Consider the following 18,785-nt stretch of genomic DNA (forward strand, 5'->3'; position numbering starts at 1 on the left):
AAATGGTAAAGAAAACAGTGAACCTGTATCAGGAGTAACTACTTCTCCTGTTTCTTCACAGTTAGCAAAGAAATGAGGAAAAAATATTTTAAGATGGGATGAAGATGCAGCCCACAAATAGACAGCACATATTCATTCATCCAAGGACAAAATTAGTGATGCGTCATAAAACACTTGAATAATACAAAACCATCCAAACTAAACTTTATTAAACTTTAATGAGATGTCACCTTTGAGCATAGGATAAATAACAACACTAAAACAGAGAGCTCTTTTTCTCTGGTAAATTTACAAGTGCCTGCAAATTCAGGTGAGAAAGAACATAGCTTCTTTCAGCTTTTTAGTTTCTTTTTATATAGTACTGCTGCTGAAGTCAGTGAACTTCCTCTATCTTCCCATGTGCCATGAGTAGTGGTTTTACAGCTACTTTATAGTGCTAAAGGAAAGTGGATTACCAACCTTATTCCTGTTTGGCTAACATGCTGCATCTGATTATTTTTTTTTTCCTGAACTATTTCATTAAATGCCTTTTTTAGCTGTAGTGAAAATGTGGAAGCAACTCCTGTTTGAAATGGGAAATTAAAGGGGAAGTTTTCAATCAGTGATGCATAGTAATTATGTTTTGAAAGCAACTTCATATAAACAATACATAGGAATTAAGTAAACTGAAGGCAAGGTACTGTTTTTACCCCTACTATGGTTATCTTTAATCTCTGCTTTGTCTTCACTGGCAAAAATACTCATTTTCTTTCTATGTTGTCTTGCTAATATGATAAAGAACCTGTGTGTGCTTTACTTAATATCCTTCACAAGCCTGGCTCTTACGAGTTTATCTTCGTAGTACTTGGCTTCTATGATGATTACTATTGAGGCCGACAGTTGCGGAGCCCTCCTCTGCAAGGCCTTTAGCTATGTAGGATTTGATGACTAATAATTTTCACATCTTTTACTTGAAAGCCTTCTCTACCTTCAGACCTCCATGCTTCTAAGTATGTGAAACTCCCTTGACTTGCTTTCTTACCAGACTTTGCCTTTTTGAGGTCCTAAATCTTGGATGCTTACTTATCCTTTTGCTGAATTTAATCCTGAACCCTGGTATTTTTATAATTTGTTCTTCTCTGCTTTTCTCCTTGATTACCAAAATTTAAACTGAAATAGCTGTGTTGGTTCAAAGTTGTTCAAGCTCATCTATGACCAAAGAAAATAACTGGGTCGTGTTTGGGTCTATGATTAGGACTGCTTGTTTCCAAGTCTGTATCTGGGATGTCAGTCTTCCATAATATGACAATTCCTGGTAGTATTTTTCTGTATCCAGTAATGTTTCATTTTTATTTGTACCTGAATCTGACTTATGGGTTTGTTAGCTGATTCCTGCAATTACCCTACGCAGCTTCTTTTCCCAAAATAATTTGATGCTAGTGAGAGCATGTTATTTCCTCTATCGTGTTTTATAAATGCTAAGTTAAAAATTTAATAAAACTTAGCAGAACAAGCAACGTACTTAGACATAGGGAAGAAAAGTTAGGTTTTGGGGGGAAGAAAAGTAGATTTTTTTCACATGATGAAGACAGAAGTGTTAATGAAGTATTTTCAGGAAAATTGTAGCCACAAAGGAAAAATCAGTGTCTCCAAAAGTGATTTAAAAAAGGTAGTGATTGCAAATGAACAGTTCACTGATGAACAGTGAACACAGGAAAAACAAAGAGAGAGAGGACTCAGAATAGCATTCTGATGGGAAAAAAATGAAGAAAAGCTGTGGAGTAATCAAAAAAGAAGGCTATGCTACTTTGAGCTGGATTCTGAAACATTTGATATAACAGGGTAAAACAGGTACAGTCAAGTTTCCTCCTACAGCTATAGCTTTTTGTGAGGAGTTCGGAGGCTGCATCACATGGAGTCACGGAAATCTGGCTGAGAGGACACAGATACACATGAAGACAAGTTTCTGCCGAGCTAGATATCAGATAAGAGGTTAAACCTAATGTCACGGTGGTGGTGGAAGACCTACAAGCATAAAAAAAAAAAAAAGTGCAAATAAAGACTCAAATTTGCATGTTAAACTGTTAGCTTCAGTTTTTGAAAAGTAACCACAAATGTTGGTTATAGGGAAGCAGCACAAAGGTGCATTTTTTTTTCCTTGCTGTTGACTCAAGCCTGTTCCTCATGGGCTGTTTTCTCTAACCCTTCTGTTTCAGAATGACTATCGCAAGCTGTCTATGCAATGCAAGGATTTTGTGGTTGGTGTTCTCGATCTCTGCCGAGACTCGGAAGAAGTGGAGGCCATTCTGAATGGGGATTTGAATTCAGAGCCAGTTGAAACGCAGAGACACAGAGCGTCACTGAGCCGTGTGAAACTGGCCATCAAGTATGAAGTCAAAAAGGTAAGTGCTTTCAGACAACATAATAGGAACACCATGTCATCTCACTGGCCCACACATGTTACGAACTGATGCTCTGTTGCATTAGAGGCAGCCGTAGTGTGTGTAATCAAGATTTTCACAAGGCAGAAGGAGGCTACAGTGAAGGAATTTTGTTTAATCCATTTTGCACAGCTGAGAATTGGCAGGAGATTTTAATGACATAAATCAGCTGTGTTAGCAAGGTTATGCACAGTTGATCAGATTCTTCTAGTGATTAAAAAAAAAAAAAGCAGAGACAGGTTTTCACTTAGTGAAAGTAAATATGTATCTTCCTGCCAGTCTATGATAGTATCTACTCAAAAGAGAAGGCTGTTGTTATAAAGGAATTGGTTTAAACCAAAGAAAAGACCAGGAATGTTCATTATTGCTTCTTGTTACTTTGCTTTCTGCCTTAAATAGGGCAAGTAAATTCTGGAAAGTAAATTTCTGAAAGTCTGACAGCTTTCTACTAGTGTTCTGTGAACACATACATATTTTTGGAAAGAAAGGATTTCCTTTTACTACTTTGAAAATGGAAAAGAGAAGATATAAGTTTCCATGAAATATTTTTTTCTTTCATTTAAAATATGACAGTAAATCAAAGAGCTCACAAACAACTGTGTGGATTTCAAGAAGTGGTATTACGGTGAGAAATCTTGAACGATTTACTTTGTGTATTTCTTTTTTTTTTTTTTTTTTAAATAAAAATCAGTCCTGAAAATTAGGGAATATATTTGTGGTTAATTCATCAGTTACTTTTAGTTTGTCATTTATGCACCAGTATTTGTCAGCATTTTTAAGGAATGTGAGTTCATTAAAATTTTATGAATGAGTGTTACGTAAAGGAAGATGGAGCTCAGTCGCACACATTTGATATGATGCGTATCCATTTGTTGTAGCGGTCTCATTATCCTCAAGACCTCACAGCACTAGCACAGAAAATAGTTAATACAGTGTCCTACTGTGAGAAGACTCAAGAAATACAATATCTATGTATATTACTTACAGCTACCTATTTACATAGTTACTATCATTTCCATTCTTAGCAGCCATTATACTTTCATCATCTCTGCAAGAAGTCTTGTGTCTTTCAGAATAAAAAACACTGTATTATGTGGCCACCCATTGAGCCCATCTGACATATAAAATGAATCGTAAGCAACCTGCTAGATCAAGTGGGAAATGGTGGTGTTTTCATGTCCCCAAAATATGGAAACAAGTTGTAGACAGATTGCAAACAATAAATCCTTGTTTCTGGTATAGAATTGTTCTACAGCTGATAAATGCATATTAATTGCCAAAACTCAAATTAACATACATAAAGTATTAGATTAATTAAGAGTGGAACAGGGAAAAATAAAAGCACATAAGCATTTAAGTTATCGTGTCTAAATAATGTTTGTTTTGTATTTTAAATAATGATTCTTTGTTTTGTATTTCAGTGTGTACCAAACCTTTTCTGAGATTCACATCTTCATTTTCTTGCTGAAGACTGTGAGTCTCTTCTAAGAGTTCATTGTTGCTGATTAAATTCATTGCTGAGCAAAGGGCCACCCAGGTCTGTTAAGAATAGTGGAGATCTACATAGTGCAAAAAAGACAGTTCCACGTAGCAAACTTGTTCTTGTCTCCTGCAAGAGATTAGTTTCTTGTAGAGGAACTCAGGGTTTTGGCTCCAGTTCCTGACAAATACAGTTCCGACTCTACAAGACTAATGGTGGTGGTGGGAGGACATAAACAGATGGTGCAGGGCTGTTACCATATTCATACACGTGCTGTTCTCTCTAAGTGGCTGTTAGAGAGGGCATAGCAAAAATCAAGCCAGGACGTTTCTCTGCTGCGGTGGGCCTTTGATGCTGGGTTGGCTCCCTTACAGCTGTGGCAGATCATTGCAATGCTCTGACCTCAGAACAGACTCAGATATGGGAACTCCATGAGGGGTACTTTGAATCCTGAAACTGTAGGAAGCAGGCAAGGTTTCTTAGGTTGCAGTATTTCTAGCTATGCTTCTGGGTCAGGAACACTAAGGTCACTTCACCATTGCAGGACTGCTAATGCAGCCAAACGGAGCTGCAGTTCATGGAAGGGTTAATGAGCAGCGTGTCCTCTGCGGGGGGAGGAGAGACAGGGAACAGCATATGACAAGTGAGCAAATGCTCTCAAATGTTCGCTGCTGGGAAATGCAGATTTTAATTCTGTTAGTAATGAAATTCTTGCACTTAATACCCTAAGCGCTGCACTAATAGAAGCCCATCGTGTAAACAGGCTGTGATTTTTGGTGTTAGGGTTCAGGCTGGAACTGCAGCTCCAACAGTGAACGTCTAAGGGAATCAGAAGCCGAGAAAATTGGTTCCAAGTACTGTGCTCTGTGCTGAATTGTTGCTGCAGTATTGCTTTTAGTGTTGTATCTTAACTCTGTCTGTAGACTGCCAACACAGTTTCAGAGAACTTGCTGACACTGAGCCACATTCTTCGTGGGAATGACATTTCCAAGTGAAATCAGTAAAGTTTGAGTAAAATTACAATGTTTAATTTTCAAACACTGAAGTTTCTCATTGATAGGAATGAAAATCGGGAAATCTTTGTTAATGTGCTTGTGTATCGGAGTATGTGAGGATCTGCTCCTGCTAGGTCCCAACTCAGTCGTTAGGATATTAGGAATAAATAACATTCTAATCATCCTTAGTCATACAAAAAAAATATTTACATTACTGATCATTCGGTTCATGGTCATAAAACAGAATGCATTTACAATGTTACACTCAGTTACAGATATAATTAAAGCAGATAAATTAAATTTGGGAATTCCTTAGTGACCTGATACGGGCCTCATGCATCTTCACTGTACACTGGGGTTTGGATTGGGTCATAATATATTAGACAAATGTAATAAGTAAGATCAGCATATGTAATGAAAAATAAGAGACTGCATGAGAAGTAGAATGAGAGAAGAGATGCAGAAGGAAGAAGGTGTCAGGATGATATGGCTGGTAGGTAAAAGGTGACGTGAACTACTGTGCTGTGAAGAGATGAAGCAGGGGGGCAGGTGGATATACAGGGAAAAAAAATGAAGCAGGGGGTCAGGTGGATATGCAGGGGAAAAAAAGCAGGTTGCAGTTGCTTTCAAAATAAATACATAAAAATAAAATAATTTTACAGAGACAGAAGGATGAATTGCTGAGCTATTATGGATGGGACAAGTGACACGAGTTGCTATGAGGAATTGGAAGTGGTGCGTGCTTTTGCAATTACCAGCAGTTAAATACATTGCTAAGATGTTTAAAGAACCCTTAGATTTACTGCCAAAGAAGAGCTCGCTGTAGCCATTGGCATCTTAGTCGCTAACTTCTCCCTTTTCTGGGGAAAATTATAGCCCAGGCAGATCTCCTCTTGGCATCAGATGAGAATGTTGACAGATCATGAGAAAGAAACTAGCACGCAGCTCTGGGTAGATGTAAGAGGGCCCTCAGGCTGCTTCATAGCCTTCGGCAAGCTCCCTTAAACTCCTTTGCTGCTTTTTCCCATTTCCTCTGGCAACAGGAGGAATAACGTGGGTGTTTCTTTTCTCTCCTCTTACCTACAGTTTTAAGTCTGCTTTTTAAACATGTCTTTGTAATTTGAAATTATTATTTATTTTTTCTGTCTTTGCCCACAGTTAATCTGCTGAGGTATTTGTCCTTTGATGACCTGAGTTGAAAAGGAAACGTATGCTCCCAAAGAGGAGACGAGAGTGTGTCAGAATGTGTGCTTTACACAAACAGCCAAAAAAGTCTCTTTTTTTCTTCTGGCCAGGTTAGAAGTTTCTGTGGTACATAAGCTTCAAAGGTGACAGCCTATTAAAGAGAATAAATATACAATTCGAGTTGACATCAGTTTCTGAAGGACTTTTAAAATCTGTTTTTTCTTTGTTTGTTTTTTGTTGGCCATGCAGTTATAGGAACAAACTGTGTGAATGTGTGATCGAACTGGCTACCGAATCATGCACCAAAACACTTAGGGACTTCTGTTTTAAAGAAAAATAGATTAAAATATGAAAATTACTTCCCTGTTTCAAGTACATGCAACAGCGTCATTTTTTTCCTCCTGAGAGATTTAAGGTTCCCTGTTCTCATTGCCAATGAGTTAATTTTATTTTTTGAAGAAGTCTGCACTACTGTATGCACTTATTAATGAGGTTTGGAATATGAATGGGGTTTTGCAGAAAAGACCTGGCAAACAAGGGCATATATAGTACATTATGATCTCAACAGAGTACAAAGCCTGATAAAATTGATATACAACATTTACAGTATTTTTTAACTATAAGTAACTCATGTCAAATCTCACTGTTAATCCAACATGGGGTTATCAGAATTGTTTTCAAATCCTTTTTGTGATACCAATGAGCATTCTTCACTCCAATTTACCAGTGACTGTCAACCACTTTGCCAAGTAGTTACCTGATTTCTTCAATGGGCTGTGGTAAGTAGGCTTTTTACCCTTATGCTTAACCAGTGTCCCACATACTCTTCTAATGTGGCAGTCTCATGGGACGTGGCATAATTACAGTCATACTGATAACGATGAGTGTGGTAATAATTCAGAAATGGACTTTACCAGAAATGTAAATATAACAGGAGTGCAGGCAACTATAGCACTGTTCCCTCCAACTCCATCCACTTCTTCTGCATGCTCTTGGTTGTACGACATGGGAGCGAGTGCATGGTATTTTCTTCGCAAGTATCAGATTGCTTAATCCTAATGAATTGCAACAGTGCTTTAAAAACGGGACAACACGTGTTCATCCTTCAACTTAACCACGAGTGTTCTCAGTAAAATTAAGCTTTAAGCATATCAAAACAAGTGCAGTAGGTGGCCACAGCTTTTTTTTTTAATCATTCCATAATTGCTTCATTAAATACATCAGTGCTGAAGTCTTCCTGATGCTGCATGGGAGAAAGTTGGAAGTTGCATGGTTGTTTTTTTGTTCTGTTTATGTGAGTACTAGATCCGTAATATTTGCCATTTTAATATCTAAATGTCTCCATCAGTGCTTGCTTTCAATTTTTGGACAGTTAGGGAGGAATTTGTGGAAACTAGGGACTAATGAAACTTGTTTAGTGAAACAATATAAAAGGCTCAGGAAAGCCAGTTTGTTTTGTAATAGCTGTCTTGAGAAGAAGCTGAACATAAATCTCAGGTGCATTTTTCTGCTTATCTGTTTCTTTTCTTGAGTAGATCCTGATAAATTCACTTGAATGCCCAATTTCTTTGTCTTAATGGTCTTAATGTTTGTCTGGCTTATTTATGTGTTTTAATTTTCTTCTTTTTTTTGGGAGGGAGAGGGGTTGCTTGTTTTGTTTTGTCTTAAAGCACATGGTTACAAAAGTGCTTGATGATGTCTTGGCCCTGCTTGGTTGAAGTCAGTTGAAATTTTATCATTGAAATCAGTGGACATCAGAGTCAGGTCAGAACAGAGGAAGCACATATTTGACTTTCACGTGTCCATGTTTGAGTACAAGTGGTAGCTGTGCATGCTTTGACTGCTACAATCAGGATATTTTGTTTAAATGCTTAAATATTCTCTCAAAATTAAGTGTGCAGATTTGAAAATATCAGCGTTAGGTCTTTTTATCAGAAACTATATTTATTCAAATATTTGTACAAATGGACTCTTGTGGTTTCCCCAATTCTGTTTGATGCTTGCTATAGATTGTATACACTCAGGATGCTCTAAAGTATTAAAGTAGTATAAAGGAACAGTTATTTTTCAAAAATGTGAAATTTGAGTATTTCGTATTTTATAGCTGACGTATCAAAGGTATGAATTTAAAATAGATAAAATACAAAACCATGCGATCTATTGCAAAATGCAATCTATTAGCATACTTAGAGCATCATTAAAGCCATAGGAGCATCTTTTCATCTGACTCACAAGACAGAATTTCCTTGTGTCACTGAATAGTAAGTGTTATTTTCCATAACACACCAAAATGTCTTTGTAGGACCTGGCTTCTTATTGCATTTCTAATCCCAGGTGCATCCAAGTAGAAGCGGTACCTAGCACCATTGATGCAGATAAGAGAAGAAACCCTTTCATTATCCATCTCTGTGCCTTTGTTGAGGTTTAAAATTCTGTGCCATAGTTTTGCTTCACTTATTTCTTGCCTAGGAAGTTTTAGACTTAAAATGTATAGATGGGAGGTATTTGGAGCCTTTGCAGAAGAACCAAATCCCAGGGCAGTGATGTTTGAGGAAGTGAATGTGCAGAAAGGGAGAGGCTCAAGGTGAATTCTGGGTTCCCCAGAAGGTCTGGGCTCCCATCAGACTCTGCATGTGCCTTGGATCATCTGGATTTGTTGAGAAATTGTTGGAAGTTAGCACCAAGGCTCAACTCTGACTCGATCCAGTTGGGTATGCAAAGTTGTTCTAATGATGTGTAAAAGACTTCCCTCGCTGTCCACGTGTGTGACTCTATCCTCAAAATGCTTCTTTTAATGGGCTCAGCAGTTTCTTTTTTTTACTTGTTAAGCATTATTTTAAAGGAAAGAAAAGAGGCATGGTTCTAAAGGTCAGAATTAACATCAGATATTTAAGGTTTACTGACCCTGTATGTAGCAGTCATATAACTCATCCTATAAAACTTAATGTGTCTTGGTTTTCTTTCTTTTTTTTTCTGCAGTTTGTGGCCCATCCAAACTGTCAGCAACAACTACTGACTATCTGGTATGAAAACCTCTCGGGACTGCGGGAGCAGACCATAGCTATCAAGTGTCTGGTAGTGCTGGTTGTGGCGTTGGGCCTTCCTTTTCTAGCCATTGGTTATTGGATTGCGCCATGTAGCAGGGTACTGACTCTTATAAATTGTGTATCCTATACTATTCTGAGGGCTGTTTTTAAGTTTCTGGCATTCAAAATGTAATGATGTGCTTCTAATTCTGTTGTTTCCAATTTTTAGCTTATTAATGATATTTGTAGTCAACAGCTAAGAAATGCATTTCACTTCAAAAAGGAAGTTTGCTCATCTTTTGCATTTTTCAAGGGAACCTGGTGTTTTCTCTGGGTTAAATATTTGTTTACTTTTAAGATAAATGTGTATGAAACAACACAGTTGTTGTTCTGATTGTTATCTGAAATATTTTCTGTGCTTATCTTTAGTGAAGATATTCCTCACAGCTCCATGTCACAGAAACATATTAATACTTTTTTTTGGTAGCATCTAATGTGGAAAAGTAACATTTGTCCTTGAGCTTTAATTCTCAGTACCAGAAACACCTGACATTTTTCATAGTTCTCATGTCAAACAAATGCAGTGTACCTCCAGACGGGTTATTTGATATTGTAATTTCAAAATGCTTTCTAAAGGTCATCGGCAGGAAAGGAACCTGGGATTGTTTGCACAGGTAGTAAATGCTGTTTAGCGTGTGCTGGTCTGCTTAGTGCATAGTAGCTGACCCCAGTTTCTGAAAGCCATTCCTTGAAATAAGTAAGCTACTTACGGTTCCCCACCTGCTGAACTCATTTTGTTTCTTATACAATGCCCTCAGAGGGATGGACTTGGCGCTTTTGACGCTGGCTTGCAGGATGAGGCTAGTACAGATGCAACCACAGGCTCTTCTTTTTTGTACAGCAAGTAACAGCAACAGGCCCATTGCTCTTCCCAGCATTGTCTTCTGGAGTCAGCTGCTCCTCTCCTGAGCTACAGAAGGGCTGCCTGTGTTGTGTCTATTCTGTCCTGGCAGGTGCAGATGTTGAAATGCATTAACTGCATTTATTTGGAAGTAATATCTCTGATTCTTTCTTAGTCCACTGTGATGGAATAGTCATTGGTTTTAGTAGACATTTGCAGATTATTTGTTTAGGACCTTCTGCTCTGAAAAAAATGTTCTGTGGATGGAAAACAGTAGCCAGAGATGAGAAGATGAGTCTGATTTATTTTTTTTCCTAGAGTTAGGTTATAGTCACAGGCAAGCTAATACAACTTTCTTGTTGTTAGTCTTGTTGTTAGTTGCTACTTGGGGCTTTTATTTATTTGCCATAGGCTTGCTCCAGCCCCCCATTGGCATCAGTGGGCATTAGATCAAACTTCTTCTGTGAGTGCCAGTGTACACTTGTAACTCCTTGGAGTGTTTTCCCATAAATATTGCCATTTAGAGTTTATGGAATAACATAAACACACACTAACAGGACAATATAATCCACGAGACTGCCTTTGAGAGAGTTTTGTCTGAAATGGTAAAGCACCACAGTTCAGGGCACTTGGAGGAGTATCCTGTAAAAACAAAGTGTCAGACTGTTCTGAGCACTGAGTGCCATAAATGCTTCTGAAATACTTGACAGAAGAGTTTGTTCCTTTGAAAAAAATGTGACTGCTTTCATTCTGCCTTTGCAGCTTGGAAGAATTCTTCGAAGCCCGTTTATGAAATTTGTGGCACATGCAGCATCCTTCATTATTTTCCTAGGCCTGCTGGTGTTCAATGCTTCAGACAGATTTGAAGGCATAACAACGCTGCCGAATGTCACCGTCACTGATTACCCTAAGCAGATCTTTAGGGTGAAGACAACTCAGTTCACCTGGACAGAAATGCTGATCATGGTGTGGGTACTTGGTAAGTATAATGCCCCTTCCATCTCTGTCACTGTCTGCCTGAAGGTAGAAATCCTAAAATAAAGGAGAGAAGCCCAGGTCCCGAACCTTCGCTCTAGCTGCAGCACAGTTAAAATTAAGCCCTCAGGGCAGATAACAGCATACTGGAACTGGTGAAAGCTTCTCTGTGCTGCCCCCTCTAGTAGCATGGGGTTAATACTTGTTTGCTGATCGGCGGCGACTTTGCTGCAGTTCAGTAATTCTGGCTTTTGTAACAGGAACACAGGCTTGCTGAAGAGAACACCACAGAAATTTTACTTGGGTTTCCTTAAGTAGGATCAGCAAGCGTACTGTGCTGCTCCGTGTGCGAGAAGGTGACCTCGGTGTTAATGAGCTGGTACAGCAGTGCTTGTGGGGCTTTGCTGCTTAGGTAGGGTTTGGAGAAATCACCAATTCCACCCGTGTCAAGGGGCTAATGAGTCAGTTCTCATTATTCAATATTTTTCACAAAAGCTAATCAGCTGTTGGCCTGATTGAAGCTATGTATGGCAGGAAGTGCCATTTTCTAGCTTTTCATCAGTTAGGTGCTTTCTGTAGGAAAACAGCTACTTGATAATGTAGCATTCTCAGCTTTTAGAGGCTGCAGGAGAGAAAGGGAGTACTGCTTTGGCTGCTACAAGTTCCTTACTCTGCCTTTTGAATCATCTGTATCTCCTGGCTTAAGCACTGCTTAATGTCAAACTCAGTTAGGGTATGAAGATTAGTATACCTGGTATGCTGCCTGCTGGTAATCCTATTACAGACTGATGGAGAGCAGCCTCTCTGTGTGCCAGAAGGCAAGGACTGAGATTGTGGTGGTCTTTAGGATCCAATCACTGAGAAATTTCTTGGACACTCGAGAGACAACCAGCCCCAAGCCAATCCAGTGTGTGGCTGCTGTGCATGTTGTTGGGGTGACAGCAAAATTACAATTGAGATTGGAGAATCCATGGCTCAAGCCTGCAGCAGAGCAGTACTCCCTCTGAACTACATGGCCAGGAAGTCAAGGAGAAAGTTTTTCTTTTATTTTGTTCTTGCTAACAAACCTCTTTGAAGTAAGAGAAGGTCTTGATTCATGACAATTATACTCAAAGTCTTGATCAGGCTGTGACCTGGATTAATCCCACATGAACAAATTTCTGAGGAGGAGTTTGAGTAAGAAAGCTGAGTTACAGCCAAGTTCCACTTTCTGTGCTGAAAAGCATCTTATTCTGTAAAGAGAACCAGTATTGAAACTGTGCCATTTATATTTGGGCATTTGTGTAGTTGGGTTATTGTGCTTCTCTGTGTAAAATAAATAAATAAGTAAAAAAATCCTTCTGATTCATGAGCATTTTCTGAATGTAAATGGTAAGGAAATGAGAGGTTCTTTTTCCACATTTAACTTTTTTCTTCTTTAGAAGCCTAGCATGTTGTCATGTTGTTGGGCTATAGCACTTCCACTGCCAAGTTGTGGCTCTATACTATCCTGTATGGAGACAGCTGAGCTTTATCCTTGCATATTTATTTATGTCTTGCCGTTTGATCAGTCCTGTTGAGACAGCCTTGCTCAAGTGTGTGACAACCCTGTGATGCTGCAAGTAAGTGAATTTTTGTTCTGCTGGTGCCGTGTGGTTTCATGGAATGGGAGAACGCAGGAAATTTAAATGGAAATGGTGTGGCCAACTTTGCTGTGTTTTGTCGTTTCTTGTTGCAGGCATGATGTGGTCAGAATGCAAAGAGCTGTGGCTGGAAGGACCCAGGGAATATATTCTGCAGTTATGGAATGTTTTGGATTTTGGGATGCTGTCCATTTTCATTGCAGCTTTCACGGCGAGGCTTCTAGCATTCCTGCAGGCCACAAAAGCACAACAATATGTGGACAACTACATTGTGGAGAGTGACCTCTCTGAGGTCACGCTTCCTCCAGAAATAGAATATTTTACTTATGGTGAGTTTAAATTTTCTGCAACATGGATGTTAAAGTAGAAAAACTACCATTTGAAGCCTTACATGGAATTTTTGCTTGTGTTTGTGTTCATAGCACTGTTCATGCTTACCTGGTAGGGGAGACACCATGATCAGGCCAGTGGTTTTCCCAGGGTGAGGCTCATCCCCTGCTCCAGGTGTTCTGAGCCCTGCAATTTCCCCAAATGTGGGAAACTCGACTGCATAATTTGTGGTGGGTGGGGGACTGTGTTTGCACTCTCCCTGGCTTTTTTGGGTCCTCGAGGTCCCTTCCAACCCCTCCAGTTCTGTGACTGTTTCTATCTCCCCATCTTTCATTCTGTACTATTTAAACAACAGTTGTTATGATGCCAATTTTGGCAAATGTTTACCAAAGCAAACAATGTGCATAAGGACAAAAGTTCAAATGTAACTTCATTATTTAACTGCCTTTTGTTGTAACTATTTATACAGAGCTAAATTTGACTGTCTTAATTTTAAGTATTTGCAAGCTTTATTTTATTCTCAACATAATGCACAGCAGATAAAATTTTTATGTGATTTTTTTGCTTGGTTCAGTTGTTTCAATATTGTAATTCAATATTTCACGATAAAGGAAGGATGCGAGACCCAGTAATCTGTTCAAATAGAATGGAAATAATAAACAGTTGGTTATTGCAGTGCAGAAATTAGAGATGTGATGAATTTCTTTTTGCTGCAGCAGCAAAGGCTGTATTTATTCCTGATGGCTCCTTCGATATATTACAATAGCAAATTTGGTTTTGTTGTTTACTTTATTTGCTATATAATCAATTTGAATTCGGATCTATGTAAATACACACTTAGAAACGTGGTATTTTATATCAAAGGCTTTCAGTCAGCAGTGTTGTGTTAAGATGGCACAATAATTCATGCAATAAGCAACTTAGGATTCTATATAACTATCTATATATATGATCCAATACAACTATTGTTTCTGTGTATATTGTGGTTAAAAATCATGATCCTACACCCTCTGCAATGTACTTTCATGGCAGTATTGTCTGTGAGTTCAGTGAGGCCTTGGTTATATCCTAAATTATTAACAATGGCAAAAGCTTGATGTGGTTCATGAGTGAAATTGTTTATCAGCCAACACCGTTAACTTCTCATGAATAAAACCCCTAATATGAATAAGCAATAAAACAGTAATGCTAAGAAAAGCAATAAGGCTTGTTTATTCTTATTATAGTTCAGGTTAAAGTGCAAACTGTAGAAGAAAATGTTGTATTTTTTCAAGTATAATTTTTCTTCTAGTAAAAGGTAATTTAGTTTATTTTCATGCTGTGTTACTTACAGGAAATAGGAAGAGAGTAGCAGCTGCTAGACTCTCCCAATATTTGTCTTTACTAAATTCAGACATGTGTACAGCAAATCCTATCAAGATTTATTTTTAAACATTGTGATAAAGGAGTAACACTTTGTATTTACCTCTGTATTTTGTATCTTCCAGCTAGAGATAAATGGCTCCCATCTGATCCTCAGATAATATCTGAAGGCCTTTATGCAATTGCTGTCGTTCTGAGTTTTTCTCGGATTGCATATATCCTGCCTGCAAATGAGAGTTTTGGGCCCTTGCAGATTTCACTTGGAAGGACTGTTAAAGACATCTTCAAATTTATGGTCCTTTTTATTATGGTGTTTCTTGCATTTATGATTGGGATGTTCATACTGTATTCCTACTACCTTGGAGCTAAGCTAAACCCAGCCTTTACAACGTAAGCATGCAATAATATTTAAATGAAAAGCAGCTATGAAATTTTGAGTTCCTTACAAAGGTAACAAAATCTAAGATACTGTATGCTCCCTCCTTGTGTCAAAATTAAACTGAAGACAACAGGGATTTGTGGGAAATCAGATATCTCAAAACCTTAGAAAGCAGAATACAAAAGAATACATTATTCTTTCTTACTTGAATAATGGAAACTGTCACTGCAGTCTAAAATAATTGTACTAGTATGTTGTGATAATCATACAGGCTTGTAGACAACTGATTGCAACAAACTATTATTGATTCCTCCTGCATGACGTTTTCCTAAAGCAATTGCTGTAATTGTAATCTCCGTCTGGGCTCTGTCAGACTTAGGTGATAAACAGAGATTCAGCCTAGGTGTCAGTGGTAGGTCTCCAAATAACACTTTAGTTTTTCAAGAAAGGGACTTACTGGTTATGTAGATGGTGTATTTCTACCTTACTTCAGTACTGAAACAAATCTATAAACTGCACTGGATTCTTTTGGATCAGATCTGCAATCTACATGGTAACTTCTTATCGTTAGGTGTGTACAGAAGGACAGTTATGTCTGTTTTCATGCAATGAGATGGTTTGCTTGCCACGATTTTCTCTGAAGCTTTCATTTCTTCCATTTCTGTATTTATTTTACTTTGTGACACAAAGTGGTGCTGGAAGTGTTAACTACTAAGGGCACTGCAAACCAGAGGTAATTCCACAGCATGATAAAATTCCAAACTCTTCCCTTTTTCCCATGTTCATACAGAAGTTTTACTAACTTCTTTGAACACTATTGTATTTTCATGTAGCCAGTTCCATGACTTTTCCTTAATTTGATATGATTTTTGCACTTTTTTTTTTTTTTTTTTTTTTTTACAGTATTTGATATCAGTTGTCTAATATACATAATGTTTGAATGCTTTTTAGAATCTTAGACTATTCTGAGCTGGGACCCTCAGGGATCATCAAGTCCAACGTCTGGCTCCACACAGGACCATCCAGAAATCAAACCATTAATATTAATTGCTTAAACAGCAGCGGTATTTTACTAGACAATATACCTATTCATATAGCTGTGTCCCAGTGATGTGGTAGTCAGCCAGCAGCAATGTTACATTGATTTCAATAGCAGTCTTAAGCAAATCCTACGAGATCTCTTTGGATTCTTGGTTTTGTTGCTAAACCTGATGCTGCCCATTTTGGAGTGCACACTTCCGAATGGACGGTTTAATCAGAAACTATTGAAAAGGAGTACAGTGGTTTTCTTCTCATCAGCCCCATTTTTACCTTTGTTAGGACAGGGAAGGTCTGCCCCCTGCAGAGTTAGACTGGAAAATGAGAATATCTTGAAACCTGAAAATATGATGGCTTTCTAATTCCTGTTCTTTTGCATGCTTCTATCACACCTGTGTTATCTATGATGCATAGATGGAGCACAGTGAGGTAACTGAGCATACTGTGAAAAATATTTTCTTGCATATTTGTTATTTTGATCAGTTCTCTACAAACCTGATTCATGGACAAGTTGCCTGAGATTGTTTATCAATGACTGTAAACACAGTTTATATTTATTTGTGTAGTAGTAATAATGTTGTCTTTTTTTTTTTTCCTTAGAGTGGAAGAAAGTTTCAAAACCTTATTTTGGTCAATATTTGGCTTGTCTGAAGTAACCTCTGTTGTCTTGAAATACGATCATAAGTTCATAGAGAACATTGGTTATGTTCTTTATGGCATATACAACGTAACGATGGTGGTAGTTCTGCTCAACATGCTGATTGCTATGATCAACAGTTCCTATCAAGAAATTGAGGTAGGGATCTTTCTCAAATTGTTCTCTTCTCATGTTGAAAAAGGGCGGAATTATTAAGTATTATTTTAGTGATTGCATCTTTTGCATGATGCAAAAGTATGATCAAGGGATAATCTCAGTAAAAGCGATCACAAAAATCACTGGTTTTGGACTGACTCAAACAACCCAGACAAGCTGCGAGTCCTTGCAGGACCTGAAGAAGTAGTTGTGGCAAATGTATGTGTCTGAGGAGATGGCATCCATCCAGAAGTCTTAAAAATTAAAGTAATGTTCAAATGAAGACTGCTGTGAAGTAGAAGACAAAGCTACTGAGCATAACATTTTAGGCGTGGCTAATTCATTCCCTGTTCGCTTAGGATGCTCACAGCATGTTTTCTTTATGTAGTGCGCTTCAATCTTTGATGGATAATTAGGATATGGATTAAATGTATTTTGCTGTGTTCTTTTATGGAAACCTGGTTTTCAGTTCCAATCTTAAACCTTTTTAGCTAAACGTGCAGGAGTTAGACACTTCAGTTCTTACACCACTACCATGCACACTTCATTTATATAACTGCCTGTACTTGGAGTCTGATGCAGGTGTTTTATCTTCACGGCTGTTGTGACTGAGTCGCAGTTTGCAGTGTTTACAAGCTCTACTTGTAATATGTATTTTTTTTCTGCTTAAGATACAATATCAAAATTTGATTGTAGGTTTGCTGAGCTTTTCAATATGCCCTGAAACACTGGAGCAGTATTTCTCCAAGTCTACCAAACGACTTGGTTGAACAAATATTTGAATTTCAGAATTTGAATTCTTGGCTGCATTGCTTATTAAAAGAGAGATGTTTTATTTGAATTTCAGTATGGTGATAAAATATCTTAATTTTAAAAGGTAATTAGTTAAAGTAGAGTATTTAGCATACAACTCCACTAAAAGTCTGGGAAAATTCAAATTGGATAAGATACTTGCTTTTAGAAATCAAACCCAAGTTGCTGAAATGAAAATAAAAGTATAATTATAGTTTTTCAGACCATAAATCCTGATATTATTCGGAGAACTACATTCATGCACATGTGCACACGCATCAGCAGGAGAAAAAAAAGAAGAAAATCTCAGACTTAGTGTACAAATTAATATGACACTTCCATTACTTTCAGTGACTTCTGGGGATGTCAGGGAATTCAGCTGGAGAAAGCTGGTTATATTAAACCAGCTTTTCAACTTTGTAGTAGACCAAGTTGAGCCTTGCAATACTTCAGTAAGAATGTACCAGGACAAAACGGGTTTGTAATTTTTTAACAGTTTCTTCATGACAGTGAAGTTCCTATTTTGTGTGCTCTATTATAAATCAGCGCTACTTTTCATGCTTTATGTGAAAAGCTGTGAGTACTACCACTTTAAGCAATGTCTGCCTTGGAGCCAGTACTTCATCACTTGTTTGAGTACCAGGTTCATGTGACCAACTTAAAGAAAGGAAAAAAAAAAGATTTAATTAAAGAAAAGTTTGACTTTAAATAGCAAGGAGTTTATATGGTAGTTCTCACTCTGTGCAAAAATAACACTTGTTTAAATTGTTCAGATGCTTGAGCTAAGTACTGATGATGAGATGTTGACATAAAGAGACAGCTGAAATTTATTTAAAAGTCTTGATAGAATGGTTACATTTTTGCAGAGCTATTGAGATTCTTATTAGCAAGCAAATAAAATTTACATAAGAACAGAAAGGGTAGATATTTAAAAGAAGTTTTATTTGGGAGGAAGTTTTTTGCATTTCATTTTTTAAAAAGTATATACTTTTTTTCCTCCTTAATACAGGATGACAGTGATGTAGAGTGGAAGTTTGCTCGTTCTAAACTTTGGTTATCATATTTTGATGATGGAAAAACATTACCTCCACCCTTTAGTCTTGTACCAAGCCCCAAATCTTTTTTCTATTTCGTCATGAGGATCATTAACTTCTCTAAGTGCAGGAGAAGACGGCTACAGAAGGACATTGAAATGGGAATGGGCAATTCCAAATCTAGGGTAGGTACTGAAATCTTTTCATTATCATGAAGGAATGTATTTCCATTCCAGCATTTTACTTTTCTTTAACTTTCAGTGTGTAAATTGTACTTCTGATGATAGTACGGTGATAAATGTAGCATTTATATTTATAAATCTGTAATTCAGATTGTTTTGAACCAGTACGTCTAGGCAAAGAATGGCAATAAATTTTCCTAGGACAACAAGGTCCAATGATTAGAAAAACATGGTTAAATCATAAATAACTGACTCTTCAAAGATGCAATTA

The 18,785-nt window shown here is 37.6% G+C and overlaps 1 protein-coding gene and 1 non-coding gene across 4 annotated transcripts in view; both read left to right on the plus strand.

Annotated features, from left to right (window-relative positions):
* TRPC3 (transient receptor potential cation channel subfamily C member 3) overlaps window positions 1-18,785 on the plus strand; it is a 40,790-nt gene that overhangs the window by 17,036 nt on the left and 4,969 nt on the right. For all 3 annotated transcript variants that reach the window (XM_027456875.3, XM_027456874.3, XM_021269501.4), the window contains exons 3-9: window positions 2,196-2,381; window positions 9,060-9,224; window positions 10,770-10,986; window positions 12,700-12,933; window positions 14,422-14,686; window positions 16,314-16,509; window positions 18,308-18,517. In XM_027456875.3, coding sequence (XP_027312676.3) covers window positions 2,196-2,381; window positions 9,060-9,224; window positions 10,770-10,986; window positions 12,700-12,933; window positions 14,422-14,686; window positions 16,314-16,509; window positions 18,308-18,517 — 1,473 coding nt within the window. The remainder of the gene's footprint in view (window positions 1-2,195; window positions 2,382-9,059; window positions 9,225-10,769; window positions 10,987-12,699; window positions 12,934-14,421; window positions 14,687-16,313; window positions 16,510-18,307; window positions 18,518-18,785) is intronic.
* LOC113843667 (U1 spliceosomal RNA) lies at window positions 13,035-13,197 on the plus strand. The gene has a single exon (XR_003497336.1). It is a non-coding gene; the product is annotated as a U1 spliceosomal RNA (small nuclear RNA).

This window comes from Anas platyrhynchos, chromosome 4 (assembly GCF_047663525.1).
Source record: "Anas platyrhynchos isolate ZD024472 breed Pekin duck chromosome 4, IASCAAS_PekinDuck_T2T, whole genome shotgun sequence".
Classification (NCBI taxonomy): domain Eukaryota; kingdom Metazoa; phylum Chordata; class Aves; order Anseriformes; family Anatidae; genus Anas; species Anas platyrhynchos.